This window comes from Parasteatoda tepidariorum, chromosome 10, assembly GCF_043381705.1.
Source record: "Parasteatoda tepidariorum isolate YZ-2023 chromosome 10, CAS_Ptep_4.0, whole genome shotgun sequence".
In the NCBI taxonomy this organism is placed as follows: Eukaryota; Metazoa; Arthropoda; class Arachnida; order Araneae; family Theridiidae; genus Parasteatoda; species Parasteatoda tepidariorum.
Window position 1 is genome coordinate 55,884,187 of NC_092213.1, and position 15,671 is coordinate 55,899,857.

The 15,671-nt window shown below is 25.9% G+C and overlaps 1 protein-coding gene across 1 annotated transcript in view; it reads left to right on the forward strand.

Moving 5' to 3' along the window:
• Positions 1 to 1,045: 1,045 nt before the first annotated feature.
• Positions 1,046 to 15,671, forward strand: part of LOC107457394 (aryl hydrocarbon receptor) — a 168,307-nt gene continuing 153,681 nt past the window's right edge. The window contains exon 1 of the mRNA XM_043045862.2: positions 1,046 to 1,505. Coding sequence (XP_042901796.2) covers positions 1,414 to 1,505 — 92 coding nt within the window. The 5' untranslated portion in view covers positions 1,046 to 1,413. The remainder of the gene's footprint in view (positions 1,506 to 15,671) is intronic.

Here is a 15,671-nt window from a genome sequence, read left to right on the forward strand (position 1 = left end):
AATTATGGGGTTGTTGAATAATTTTCTAAATAAAAAATTATATTTGTTGTGATAAAAAACTATTACCAATTTTTACTTAATTTTAATCCTTGTGGAATTTCGTATTGAAATGCGCATTAAAAATTTTGATTAATAAATTATAACTTGTCATTATTAACATGAAAATTAAAGAAAAGGAACATTAATAATTTTCATAATTAAAAGTGTGATATCATCTGATGAACGTGAAAAGGAAGAAGAAAGAAAGAACGAAAGTAGAAGGAAGTAAGGAAGAAAAAAGTAAGAAAGGAAGATGAAAGGAAAGGAGAAGAATGGAAAAGAATAAAAACAACTTTTTCAACCTTAACAGTCTTCTGGAAAAAATTGTTAAGTTTTAAATTTTCAGCTTTACAGGTGCCCCCCTCCCCCGAAAAAAAAGATGTACTAAAACAAGCCTAGTCTTCTTCTTCTTTAAATGCACCAAAGTCTACTAGAGGCCAGGGCTCTCACTGTAAGCTTAGGGCTTAAACTATTCTTTTATTTATTTATTTAAGATGTTTCATTTGATTACTCGTTGTCTCACAGCTCATAAATTTTCATTTTTCAAATTTTTTTCTGAATAGCTAAGCATTGTAAAAAATTTTCAGAACTTAATTAGTTATTACGACAAGAAGTTACGATTTAAAATAATTAACGCTATTACTTACATAGATTTTTGAGGTTATTAAATTCCTAAAAGACAAAAAGGAATAAATGAAATGTTAAAAAGTTACTTTTATTAACCCAAGATTAATTTCTTTTATATTTTTAAACAAAACATCAGAAGTGATATTATCCAGAACATCAAACATCACAGAAGAGGAAAAAGACCAAAATCCTCCTCATCATCTGAGAGTTTCTCCTTTTGGCTACATCTCTTCGCCGCCAGAAACACTCACCTGTGCCAAAACTGTCTGACGTCATCCCCCCTCCCATTGGCTGCATGTCACCGGGTGGGCGTGGTTGTAGCGGCGCTGGGACTCGGTCACAGAGATAACCTATCAATCAAGATTTGTTTGAGATATTATGGGGAGAAAGAGAGAGACCGCCGTGCAGGGGGAGGGCCAGCATATGACCCCCCATTTTCGAACGAAAATGAAGAGAACTCCGCGCAGTAGCATGTCAGTTTAGAGTTTGCTGTCCACAGAATAGGAACTATGTGATGTGCGCCCTGAGAGGGGAATTTGTGTAAATAAACGCCCTGGGAAAAGCCCCATCAATTTTTTTGTTGTGATTTTTTTGGATTTGTTTCTTTTTGCGTCTAATTTCACATTATCTATAAAGGATTAATTGTGACACAAGGTGATGGTTTTGTTTATGCTGGGGCCTATGGTGGCCGGAGTGTCGTAAAGCGGCGGCGGCTAGGCTTGGGCCTGGGGGCCGCCCCTTACTTTAATGTGCAGCCCGTTGGAGAGGCCGCCCCTGTGCATCATGAACCACCTGAGTACTATGTACGCTACCAAAAGAAGAAGACGAAATAGCAAAAGGTAGACTATTTTTTATTTATTTAATCATTTTAATACAATACAAAAAGGTAAAATAAATAAAAGTAAATTATGAAAAAAATTGTATTGTGATAAAATTGAGGAATTTTTCTGTAAGAGATTTTTGTTAAATATATCTATAGAATTTATAACGATAAGCTACTAAAGTGAAGTTTTAGTATGTTCCAGGAATATTCTTTAAATTCCATAAAACATGTTTTTGAAACATATTTTACAGTAGCGGGAATAACAGTACTAAATAGAGAATATTTAGAAGAAAAAATTTTTTTAATCTATATTGTCAATAAGCGTTTTCTCTTGAATAATTTGCGGTATGGTAAAAATAAATCTGTTTCAAATTTAATTTATGCAAAATGACTTAAAATCCAAATCATACGCCATTTCTTTTATTTAAGTTAAAATGAATTTTCAAAAACTTTGTGCATTTCTCAGAATAATTTAAAATTTGCAAGGTTGTTAATTTAAGCAAACATAATTCTCTGTATTTCCAGCAAAATTTATTACTATTATTTATATCAACATCTTGGAATTTCAATATTAATATTCTTCAATATCTTGGAATTTTACTTTAAAGAAAGATCGAAATCGTTAATGAATATAAAAAATTGAATTTATTATTATTTTCTAATAAATCAATTGATTAAAATTATGTCTTCATTTCATGAGAAGCTTGCTACATTTTTTTGGAATTTCACACTAAAGAAAGAGTGATTATTAAAATGATACATTGAACTTATTATTGTTATAAATAATATAAGATTATGAAACAAGATAAAATATTATTACATTAGATGACGATTGCTATATTGATTCTAGGATTAAAATTATCATCAATTCTTAAAGCGATAACAATCCTTTTTTTTTTTTTTTTNTTTTTTTTTTTTTTTTTTTTTTTTTTTTTTTTTTTTTTTTTTGTATTCTTTAATTCGAAACTGTCAACAATGCTTCTTGAAAACAGCTGTTAACATTGTAACTTATGCTTTTATGTTATTCTTTAGCATGCTATTTTTATGTTTAAAAGTTAATCAATTTAAAATATCGGGGAAAAACTCGTCATTTCGATCACATATGAAATTTTACATTAGAATAATATTTATACAGTAATACACATTAGACTAGATTATTTATAAGATTAATTATTTTAAACGGGTTTTGTATGAATTAGATGATTTTTTTTAAGTATTAGTTTATTTATGCATGCAAACCAGATTGAAAAATTTATGTTTTCAATTAAATATAAAATATTAGATTTTTTAAAATTATTTATTTATTTATTTTTAAATATAGATTCTGTGAGGAATATAAGCTGAGTGGTTTTTAATTAAAATAAATTAATTTTGGATAGCTACTAGGTAGAATAAAAGTCAAATGGTCTTAAATTTTATGTTTTAGAACAAGAAAAACAATAATTTAATATTTTTAGGCAGAGATGGATGTATTCTCCTCGCCTATTTTGGAATGCTGTTCATGTAAAAGAGAACTAAATTTATAAAATGATTACTATTTATAACTTTTCTGAAGAGCTTAAGGACAAACTTATAAAAAAAAATCAATATTAATTTATTTTCTTTTTTCACTAGAGGAGCTCATGTAATTGAACTACTAGTAAATAATTTAATAAAGATTTAAACTTAAAGCACAGTGTGTTTTTAAAAATCATTATAGCTGAATAAACAATAAAATAGATTTTGGATTCAATAGACAATTAAATAGACAAATTCTAGCTCTTCTTACTTCTCTAAGTAGGTAATTTTTTTTTAAATTTAAAAACATAAAATTTAAATTTATTCAGTATAATTTCCAGAGTTGAAATCACTTCTTCTGTACTGTTAGTGTGCATTGAAAAATACTTTTTTAAAAACTAAATAACAGTTAATTAGGAGAGTTTAATTGCTGTTTTTCCTCATAAAAAATACATGAAATAAATTTACTCTTTTTTAGAAGGAGAATTAAAAAGTTGCTAATGCACACTGAAAATATTCCTTAAAAATTCAATAACTACTAACTAGGAGAGTATTTAAAAAATTGCTAATGCTCATTAAAAAATCTACCATGCAAATTCAATCAAAAAGTAAAGTAATTGTTGATTCGCATTAAGAGCATTCCTTAAGAATTATAGAAATTTTAAGTAGGAGAAGAATTGAAAAAAGTTTAATTCACATTAAAAATGATCCCTAACATTTTAATAGCTACTATTGCACGCTAAATATATCCCTTAATTAAAAAATGGTTAATGCCCATTAAAATATATCTTTATTAAAGAAACATTAATGCTCATTAAAAATATCTCTTAATTAAAGAAAGGTTAAGGCACATTAAAAATATCCCATAAGAATTAAATAACTGTCCGTTAGGAGGAGAATTAAATAACTGTAACATTCAAGTTAAAAAATATCCCTTAATAATGGAATTTACTGTTACTTAGAAAGAAAATTAAATAATTGTCAATGCACACAAAAAATATACCACAGAAATTCAATAAAGGAAGAGAAATAAACAATTGTTAATTCAACTGAGAGAATTCCTTAAGAATCAGGAGGGGAAATTAAAAATTTTAATCCACATTAAAAATATTCCTTAAGAATAAAATAACTGCTTATTAGGAAGAAAATGAAATAACTGTTAAATGCAAATGAAAAAAATATTCCTTAGGAATTAAATTGACTGTAAATCGAAAGAGAATTAAATAGTTGTTAATGCGTACTAGAAATAACTATCAGTTAACTGGGAGGATATTGAAGTAATTGTTAATGTACTCTAGAATACGCACAAGAAAAAAATATTGAAGAGGCGATTTAATTAATTGTTAATGCACAGTAAAAAAAATCCTTTAAGGTTTAAGTAACAGTTATTTAAGAGGAGAACTAAATTACTGTTACATGCAAGTTAAAAAATATCTCTTAAGAATTAAAAAGACTATTTATTAGGTATTAACCAAAAAAAAACACAATATTTTTTTGTTTAAAACGTTGTTGAGTTCATATAAAAAGGTTTAAAGGCTTGTAAACTTCCATCAGAAATGCATATTAAAATTCATGCCGAGTTATGTTTGTTTAAAATTAATACTTGCTTCATAAATTAGTATTTTCAAACCCTCAATGCGGATAATTCCTCTAAATCTGTTAATCATTTGCTTAAAAGAAGCAGCTGCTCTTTTTAAAGCTTTAGTTAATTTATATTCCATCCACGTAGTCGGTTTTAAGACTGTCTTTACATGTCTTAAATAAGTTCGTGATAAGATTTTGCTCTCAATTTCCTTTCATTTACACAATTTCTTTCGATGAGTTATAACTGGCATTTTTTTTGACAATAAATGCTGTTTTATGGAGAATGATTAATCAGTTTAAATTAATGATAATCACCGATTAAATATAAAATAGAAACAGTAGTTATTAAACCACTATATGACATCGAAAAACTGCGTTGTCATATATTTAAACTTTAGTTGTGCTCATTTAATTGATTACTACCGATTTAATTTAACGCAACTGGTAGTTTTAAGTTGAAAGTTTAGTAAAAATATGTACTTACATTTATTTCTGTTCATTTTTACGTTTAATATAATTTTAAAACATCAAATAACCTATAGCGTAATTGTTTTATAAGGCAGTATTGAATAGAAAACCAACATATTTCAATTGAAAATGGGTTTTAGGCGAGTAACCTTCTTATATCAGTAATGTCAAGAACACTTTTTTTAAGAAAAAGCGTGTTATTTAATCCCCCATCTTTATTTTCAGTTGCCATCTTAATATTTCAAAGAAACTCAAAAACTGCACTGTAACAAATTCTGGATCAAATTACAATAAAAAGTACTTGCACTCCAGGTGCATCATTGATAAAATCCATTTTTGCCATATTTTATACCGTAATTTTTGCAGTATTATTTAATTACAGTGATTTTTACAGAAAATATTACTGTAAAAAACTTGTACTGCAAAAATGGTTTTACGGTAAAACGTACTATCAATCTGAGTCCTGTTACCTTTCACCAAGATTTCATCCGGAATTTTTTACAGTGTATAGCAGTTTCATAATCTCGAATTCCCACTTTATATTTGTATCTTGATTAGTTTTTGAGAACTGTTAAAGTTTTCACAGCAATCGCATATAAAGAACAAATGATGGGTCGTATAGATGTCGGGCAGTTGTCATTTTTTCCCCCAATCACTCAATTTTTGAGCAGCATTTTTTTAAAGCGACTAATTTCTTGATGTAAAGAACACGTCAAAATTTTCCACAAACAGCCTTTTTCAGACTCATTAATTAAATTCTAATATTATCTAAGACACAGTCGTGAAGAAACTTAAAGTATTGATGAAAAAAATAATTAACAAAACTGCATTAAGAAATTGCTAGAGATGTTTTTAACTAGAAGGATTGACAAGTTTGAGTGTCAACTTTTTATGTTTAACCGTAATCTATTAAATTATAATAACTTTGTAATTTTAACTGCGAAATACTGCTAAGTTACCTTAAATAAGTTTTAAGAAAATTTACCAAGGGATTTGAGTTTTTTCTTCAGAGAACTAAAAAATATTATCAATATCTAAAAATTTTTTCAATTTTTAGGAATGAAGACATTTTTTTCCTGCTTAATTTTTGAAATAGGGAGTTTTTTTAAAAGTCAATGCTGGGAAAGTGAAATAAATAACATAGTATACAAATTTTAATAAAAATTGGGAGAATGAAACAAATAATAAGGCATTTATTTTTTATTCAAACAGAACTTAGATGTCAATTATCCCAGAAATTTGAGGAAACTATTCCTCAAGAATTGTTGATTTAAATAAAAGTTCCCTAGTTAAAAAACAGTATAGCCCTAATTACCCTTAATTCTAGTTCTATATTATATAGTTCTATACTAATTGTCTATATTAAATCGTTTACTAAATGATCTCTAAAAGCAACAGAATAAACGAACTTAAAGGCATTTAATTTGAAAAAGCTCTATTTTGATACAAACAAACTGGACATACAATTAAATCACAATGGTAGTACTATTTTTAAATCGTACTTTCTAAAAGTTTAAAGTTATAGCTTAAATGATATTAAATAAACACTTTGAATAATTAAATTTTAAATTTAATTTATAACTAAGCATATGTTTTGTGCTGGGTACTTAAAATGTACTGAAATTAAAATAATCAATATAAAACATGTTTTTTTATAATTATATTTACAGGAAACAATGTGCATTGCGTCCTATAAAGTTTTTAAAACTAGTAATTGTAGTTTTTGTTGCAATTTTCATAGATATTGCACTTGTTTAACTTATTGATTTCTGATTTTCGAATTGTAATTTGGAAACTTAACAATTAACCAGATATATTTCAACATTTTCTATAATTCTTTTCATCAATAAAAATTTGGAATTCTTAGAATATTTTTTTTAATGCAGAATTCATTGAAAGTTTTTTAGTCACTTGCAATTTCATCTCCTAAAACAATTTAAGTATAGTTACTGAAATGGTTTTTATGTCAAGCTCCAATTAAGTAACATAAAATAATACCGAATTTCGTCATAGATTAAAAAATCGTATTTTATTGCTAAATTTACCAAAATCTTTACCAAAGCGTTTCGGTAAAAATTATTGAGTTTTAGACGTTCCCATAGGTAAATTTTAACATATTTTGGTTGTTTTGTCCATACTTTTTTTTCTCAGTGCACAAAACATGTTTCTATGCATAATTTTACTAAGAATTTGCATAGTATACTAACAAAAAATTTCTGCTTTCTAATTGGTACCTATACTTTTGTTTATAATATTGTAATTACGGTTCAATGAAATAAAATAATGCAAACTTTGATTTGAAAATCTATTAAATGTATATGAAATGTATATAGAATATGGAATAATTTCTTAGAATTAGAGCAATTTTCTTACAATTGAAGATTAGTTTAATACTTTTTCTTTAATTTTAAAACGATAAGATAAATAAAAGTTTAAAATTTTTTGCAAGAAACATATTGAAATGAATTTTCAAAATTTTTCACTTGCTATAGTGTAAAAAAGGAACATTAACCATCCCTTATTATGACTTATTTCATTAAAATATGTCGGATTTAAAGAAGAAAAGATCCCAAATATTTTTAATTTTATGCATTTCTTTTCGAATAAAAAAAAATGCTGTGTTAAAATAATTTATTGCATTTATTTTTATAAATTATTTTGCAGTGATAGCATGTGAATGACAATAACAATTAAAAATATATTATAACTATGTTTAAAAATAAATAAAATTTTCTAAAAAAACATGAATGTTGACTTATTTCCATAAATTCTTATACGGAGAAAAATTCAATAAAAACCAAAATATACGGCATTATGATAATTCATTTAGAAATTTCTCTGTTCATATGGCAACGGTTTACAGGAAATTTTGGTTGTCAAAATTGTAGTTTTTATTACCACGTATTTAGTAAGAAATATGAAACTAAAAGTAAATTTAATCGAATGTATGGTTTTTCTGCCTTGCTCTAAAGCATCATGATAAAATTACCAAATTTTACCACATTTACCAAGTCTTATCACATATTATAAAATTATATTTATTTGTTAATTTTACCAAAATCGTCGCCAAAGAGCCTCGGTAAAAATTACCGAGCTCTTTAGTGTTCCCGTAGAATCACAAATACAGTCCATTTTACCATATTCCAATAGTTTCTACCATACTTTTTTTCTTAATGTACACAATGGATACTAATTTGTACGCATGTTTTTAAACTTGTGAATTCTTATACATTCTCACAGAACATTAGTTCAAAATTAATTTGAACGTATTTTGTAAAAAAAATTCATGAATTTTCCTGGACGTTTTTACATAGCGATAACTGAAAGTTAATTTGTTTAGATTTTTTGAAATTATGAATATAGGTCTTTTTAATACATTAACATAAGAAATAGTAAGTTTAAACATCCGAATTAATTGTTTTGAAAAAAATTGAGTTTTATATTATTACCTGATATCATAAAAATATGCTGTAAAAACAAGGTCTCATGTTCTAAATCCTTAATACGTTTAAATGATAAATTAAAACATAATAACATATTTAATCTAATGAAATAAATTTTAATTGAAAAATTTAAATTTAACTGATCATCATTAAAGGAATAACTTAAATAAATGTAATTCAAATAATCAACTAAACTGGTACATAACAAATCGATTTTTTATTTTCTCAATGAATCGATGAAAGGAGAAATAAAGATCTCAATCGATTGACTTTTGAAAGGAATCTTAAATAATAAGTATATCAAACAAACATAGAGCTGTATCGCGTGTTTAAGATCCATACATTCTTAGATGTATCGAAATCAATGATTTTCAGCTGCTTTACCGAAACGTGCCTTCCATTGGCCGCGAAGAATGGACTTTCCGGCGGTCAGCCATGAGACGGAGGTGGCCGGTTATAATTGAACTATCAAATGCTTTATTGGATTTTGCAGTCTGTAACCGTGATACCGAAAATTATTTTTTAGTTATTAAAATAGTTTGCGGATTTTTTTTTGAAAATAAAATCGTTTATTCTTTTGTATTCTAAAGCGATAGTAACATTGTACAATTCATCTTTAGAAAAGTTTTTTTTTTAGATAAATTAAGTTTATTGTGACAGCAGAACTTTAAAATATTATTTCAAAATTTATTTTTTAGTTATTAATATAGTTTGCTGGAGAATTTAAAAGCAAATAGTTTATTGCTTTTTATTTTAAAATGATAGTTATAAAAATCATTTTTATACAAATTTATTTTAGATAAACAAATAATTATTAAATTTAGTTTGTGGAACTTTAATATTTTATTTTAAAAGCTTTTTTTTTCTTCTTTGTTACTGACATAGTTAGTTTGAGATTTTTTTAAAGCAAATAGTTTATTCGTTTGTATTCTAAAGTGATTGTTACAAAGTTTTCATTTTCATATGAATTTAGCCAATTATGTTGATAAACTTTGAAATATTTTTTTTTACAAAATGTAAAAAGATAATTCAATTAATTAAATATTTAAATTTTTTTGTAATTTTCTTAGTAAAAAACTCCCAAATTTAACTACTCTAAGAAAATTATTTTCTCTTACAATTTTTTATTTTCACTTACGATTGAGGCAGCTGGCAAATTTGTTACAAATTTTGTTTATAGCTATAACTAAATTAATTTATTAAAAATTATGTCTGTATTAATGAGTATACTTTCAGGAGAGAAATCAAACAACTTAATTCAAACAACTTATTGTGTAAAAATCTAAACAACTTATGATAATTACATAATTGTAATAAATATTTTTTAATCCTTGTTTGTATTAAAATGCAAAATATTTTGTCATACATTATAGTCATAAATGCGAATTAATCTTATAATTTATTATGAAGTATGAGACATTCATAAGTTTTAAATGATAATTTTTGAGCCAGATGTATTTCAGTTTTTAAAGACTGTTTCAAATGAATTCTAACTTTAGATTCAAAAATTATTAGCACTATTTAAAATAAAATTTGTTTTATATTTCGGTAAATTCTTAGGATATCTTTCTTTGTTCATATAGGATACTTTTAGGATATTGGGATCATCAGGACATTTTTTTTTTTTTTTTTGCTTGGTTCATGTTTTTGCATATTAATGAATCAAAATAAAATAGCGTATTTTTACTTTTTTCGTGAAAAAAGTCGCATTTAACATAAAATCAACTTATTACAGTTCTTAATATTTTTATTATTTTTGGAAATATAGAATAATTTTAATTGTTTGCACATTATTCTTGATAATAGCACAATCATTTTAGTTTGTGATAAACAATTGTTACAAAAATATCAATTTTTAAGTAAAGGATATTATTTAATTTTCCACCTTTAAATGTATTAGTTTTAAGTTTTTAATAAGATATTTCTTATTCTTGATGTGTCGAAGTAGAAAAAGAAAGTAGAAAATTCAATGAAGAAAGTAGAAAATTCAATGATTTTGATTAATCTATTCAATACCAATTATTCATTTTTCAAAATCAATTATATAACTAAACATTATTATTTGAGCAATCGATTAGTAATAACTAAATAATTACAATTTTCTAAAAGTTAATGGTTTTCTCTTAATAGTTATTTCTAATACAATTAAATTTAAAAAAATGTTTCAATAATTTTAAAGTTACTTATAATGCGAATAGCTGGATAACTCCTAGATATTAGTAACTATTCATACATTTTTCAAAAGAAACTAAAGAAAATGTGGGTGTTACATCAACAACAATAAGTTCATGAAATATCATACTTCATGAATGAAAGAATTTATTATATTATATTATTATATTTATTTATAAAGCATGATAGATTATAATTTAAAAACAACAATTTTACATTTTTGTTATTTTATAGTTTTTAATATAATTTTTTTGCGTAAGATTTGGTGAAAGATTTTTTGTGACTTTTAATAATTTTTAGTTCCGTTTTATATTAATATAATTATTTTTCGTGTTAAACTGAATTAATAATATATATATATAATACAAACAAAATAATAATATATAATACAAACAAAAGAAATTCATTTATAATTATTAAAGTTTTTTTTTACTTTTTACCTTCAAAAGTCTTTCAATCAAGGCTTAAAAGTATGAAGAATTTAATAGTAATGGAAAGTATTTTAAATATCTACGCAATTGGCTTGCTTTATTATAAACTTTAACTATTTTAGTTACAGTAGTAGCATTAGTTCTAGGAATAAACTAATTTAAAACCCTTTCGATATCAATGAAAAGTTTATTAGTAAATTTCTCACAATTTCAATATATCATCATACAATTATGATAATATGCATTTGTCAATGCAGAAGTTATTATTTGCATTAAATGCGTTTGCAGTAGATCTTATCTAAAATAAACGCTTTGAAAAAGGGGCGTTGTGTCACATAAGGAAAAAGTTTCACAAATACATTCTTTTTTTTTTAAATAAATAAATAAAAATTTAATGTAATATGACAGTTTAATAACATGGCGGTTAAATAACATTGAAATGGAATGATTTTCTTTCAATCCAAATTGTCTTGTATTCTAACTTATGAAACACATTAAAGGTTTTATTAAATAAATCAATAAATGTTAAAGTTTACTTTTTAAGAATTTCTGTTAGCAAATTTTAGGTAATTCAGAAGTGTAATAATTTAATAAGTTTTAAAAAATATATGCTTGCATCAAAATTTAAACATCAGATATAATAACGTTCTCGTAATGTTTTAAAAAATAATATCACATTCAAAAATTAATGGTGCAAAATTACAATCCTGCTTTGAGCTTCATTGGAATGAGATTTAGCAATTTGTTTTGTTTGTATGAATTTTATAATTCGACGTAATGCAAAAAAAAGCACTTATTTAAAGGTTAAAACAATAATTTAGTAAATTGCTCACATTTTCTACAAAAGACAATTTATAACACAATAACCAAGCCAAGTTCTTTGCCAAGAAAAAAAAAATTATCGCATCCGGTCTTTTCCTAACTGCTCGGACGTGCTTGTCCGAAAGTCCGAAATCATTAGATTTCAATCTCAGCGCACCGCTATTACAAAACCTTCAGAGCTTGATCTTCATTTTCAGATGCATTTAATGATCTTACTCTGAAAGTGAGGTTTGTCATTGGCAAAAAACATGTTCTTGCAAATGCAAAACTCACGTTTTTCAATTTGTATCTTCACTAATGATTGTTGGCTTAAATGAATTAATTTATCAAAGTCTTTTGGCGAAATTTGTTTTCCTAAGCGCGATAATTCTCTGACCTCCGGAGATGCGAGCCAATCAGGGCAGCTGGTTAAGGGTGCGTTTTAGAGCCTCATATACACAGTTTTCGCACGTGCCGTGATTGTTAAACGAGACTTTTCAATGCTCATCCTCTTAAATCTCCGTATCATCTTGGCGAGACCGAGAACTGTTGGAGGTCAGAAGGCACAGTTATTAAAGATAGTGTTTATTCAACGAGAGTCTGTAGAATTCGTAACGGTATGAATATGGCAAAGGAAATAGTGATTGTTATTATTTCATTTTTTATTACACAACACTTTATCTTTCATTCATACTAACTTTTATTTTCATGCGTATGACATTCTTTTTAAATTAGTATCTGTAAAGGTTTTTTAAAGGATTAGTATCTGTAAAGGAGTAAAGATTTATGATAGTGTATTTCTCGTCTAAGTGTTTCAATTTTTTTACTTTTGGCCTTTATACTACGTAAGAAAATATCAATGTAAGCAATTAACTTTCCCTTAAAAAAAAACATTTATAAACGGGAGAGCAGATTATTATCAATTATTAAAATTACTTTATGCTTTAAAATTTATTATATTCTTTGTAAAAGTTTGAAATTGTAATAAGAGGTATAATAGTTATTATAATAAGAGGTATAATGGTTATTATTATTTCATTTCTTATTACACAACACTTTATCTTTCATTCATGTTAACTTTTATTTTCATGCGTATGACATTCTTTTTAAATTAGTATCTGTCAAGGTCTTGAAGAGTAAAGATTTATAGTAGTGTATTTCTCATTTAAGTGTTTCAATTTTTTTACTTTTGGCCTTTATACTATGTAAGAAAATATCAATGTAAGCAATTAACTTTCCCTCAAAAAAAAAAAAAAAAAAAAAAACATTTAGAAACACCAAAAAATAAACTTGAGAGCAGATTATTATCAATTATTAAAATTACTTTATGCTTTAAAATTTATTATATTCCTTGTAAAAGTTTGAAATTGTAATAAGAGGTATAATGCGTTTGTAAAAAACACCCCTGTCATACTCTATATTCATTCAAATTTTTAACGAAGTAATTATAAAAAAATTTATAATTTTTTTTTACCTACATATCAAAATAATTTGGATTTTAAGTACTGTTTTGATTTTAATGCATGGTGAGTATTTATTAAAGATAATTCTGTAGATGATTATAACTCCATAATTTAGTTTGATAATAATACTTTTGATTATATAAACATTTCCGACGTTTTTTGCATAAAATATTTTTAGTATCGCGCATTAAAAACAATTTAATGTTCTATCTCCTTTAAATCTATATAAAAATTGTGCTTAACATATTTCCTTAATTTCTATTGAAATAGTTTCTTCTTTTTCTTTCGCTGCTACAATATTAAATTTATGAATAGAATTTTTTTATCCAAATATCTTATAAAAGTATTATGTTTGTGCATAAGAGTCTTATTCCAACATGCACTGAGGAAAAATATGTGGCTAAAATTACCAGAATACAGTAACATTTACCATATTTCTGCTTCTATGGGAGCGTCAAAGTGCACTGTAGCTTTTACCGAAGTACTTTGGTAAGGATTATGGTAAAATTTACAATAAAATATGGTTTTATAATATGTGATAAAAGTTGGGTAATGTGTTAAAATTTTGTAATTTTTCGTGATACCTTAGAGTAGTGTTCCCCAAACCCCGGTCCGTGGACCGGTACCGGTCCGTGGATCAAACGGTACCGGGCCGCCCATTCCATTGAAACTGAATTTAAATTCGCAGGTTTATACCCCAAATTAGAAATATCTGCGCTCCACTAAAATTTTATTTATTTTAAAAAAGGGTAGTGACATAATTTTTTTAATATTTGTAATGTATCATTGTCTCCGATTACCCCCAGATGGAACCGTCTTATTGCAAAGACACAAATTCAGGGTTCTCATTGATTTAACGTTCTAGTAAGTTAAATTGTTAAGTCACTTAATATTTATTTCTTAAGTGTAACTGTATTTTATTTTGAAGACGTGTTTAAATACAATTAAATTAAAATTAATAAATCAAAATAATCTAAAATATAAACAATCAACGTCCCCCTCCCCCAGCGGGCTGCGGCAAAATTATCAAACGTTGACAGGTCCGCGGTGACAAAAAGGTTGGGGAACACTGCCTTAGAACATAGCATAAAAACCAATTATTCGGCTAAATTTCTTTTCAATTTTGTACTTTTTACTAAATGTGTGGTAATAAGATATAATAATTTTGAAAGCAAGAGAATATCTGATAAACCTTATACTATATAAACGAAAAGATTACCAAATTAAAGTCTTGGTTTTATTAACCAGAATTATGATTTTTTACAAGAAATATCATTACCATACAGTGCGATAATTTTATTAAAATTTTGTTCCCTGTGTGCCTTAAAAAATTGTTGAAATCAATCTTACGGAACGGCAAGCTTAAAAAAATAATAATTTTGCTTTTCTTTTTTAATTTTTTTTTTCATATTGTGCAAAACAGTATTTAGTTTGTGCTTGACTATTTTTTAGGTGTTTCATGTGCGATTTATCTTTTGGTATGTCTTTATAAAATGCATATATATCTACATAAAATACATGAAGTTTTTGAATCAACTCTGAAGAATAATTTTACGATATACATCTAGTAAAAGTGTTGAATCTGAAATAAATATAACTAAAATATTTGCTTTTTTTTAATCATGTTTTGAAAGGATTTTTCTATTTATCTTCCGATCGACCATAGCAAATATATGTTTAATGGTTTGCTTTTGATAAACGTGCTTAAAAAAAGGATGCAACAGCGCGATAGAAAGTTTTTTTTCTCCGTGCTGTCCTGCAAGGAGAAAAAGAATTTGGTGAAATTACAGCACTGCCCTGTAATGGCATTTCTAGTAAAAAAAAATGATAATTTTGGTTAATAAACCAAAATATATGCAATTTGAACTATTTATCTAGCAATTGTTCCGTTCACATGGTAACAGTTAAATGGAAATTCTGGTTTCAAAAATTATAATTCTTGTTACCACACATTTAATAAAAAATACTGAATTGAAAATAAATTTAACCGAAAAAATAGTTTCCATACCATGCTTCCAGGTATCATGTTAAAGCTGCCTTATTTTATCATACATTTTAATACCATATTTTATTGTTAAATTTACCAAAACTCAACACCACAGCACTTCACAGTCCTTTTTGAACTCGGTAAAGCAATAACACGGTAAAATTTATCATATTCCGATAGTATTGGCCATACTTTTTTTTCACAGTGTGCAAGAGAATGTTAAATTTGTTCGTAATAGTTTGATTTTTTAGTCATTTTTAAATATGTGTTGAAATAAATTTGTGATACATCTCGTGTTTGAAATTTGTTTGAAGTATATATATATATATATATATA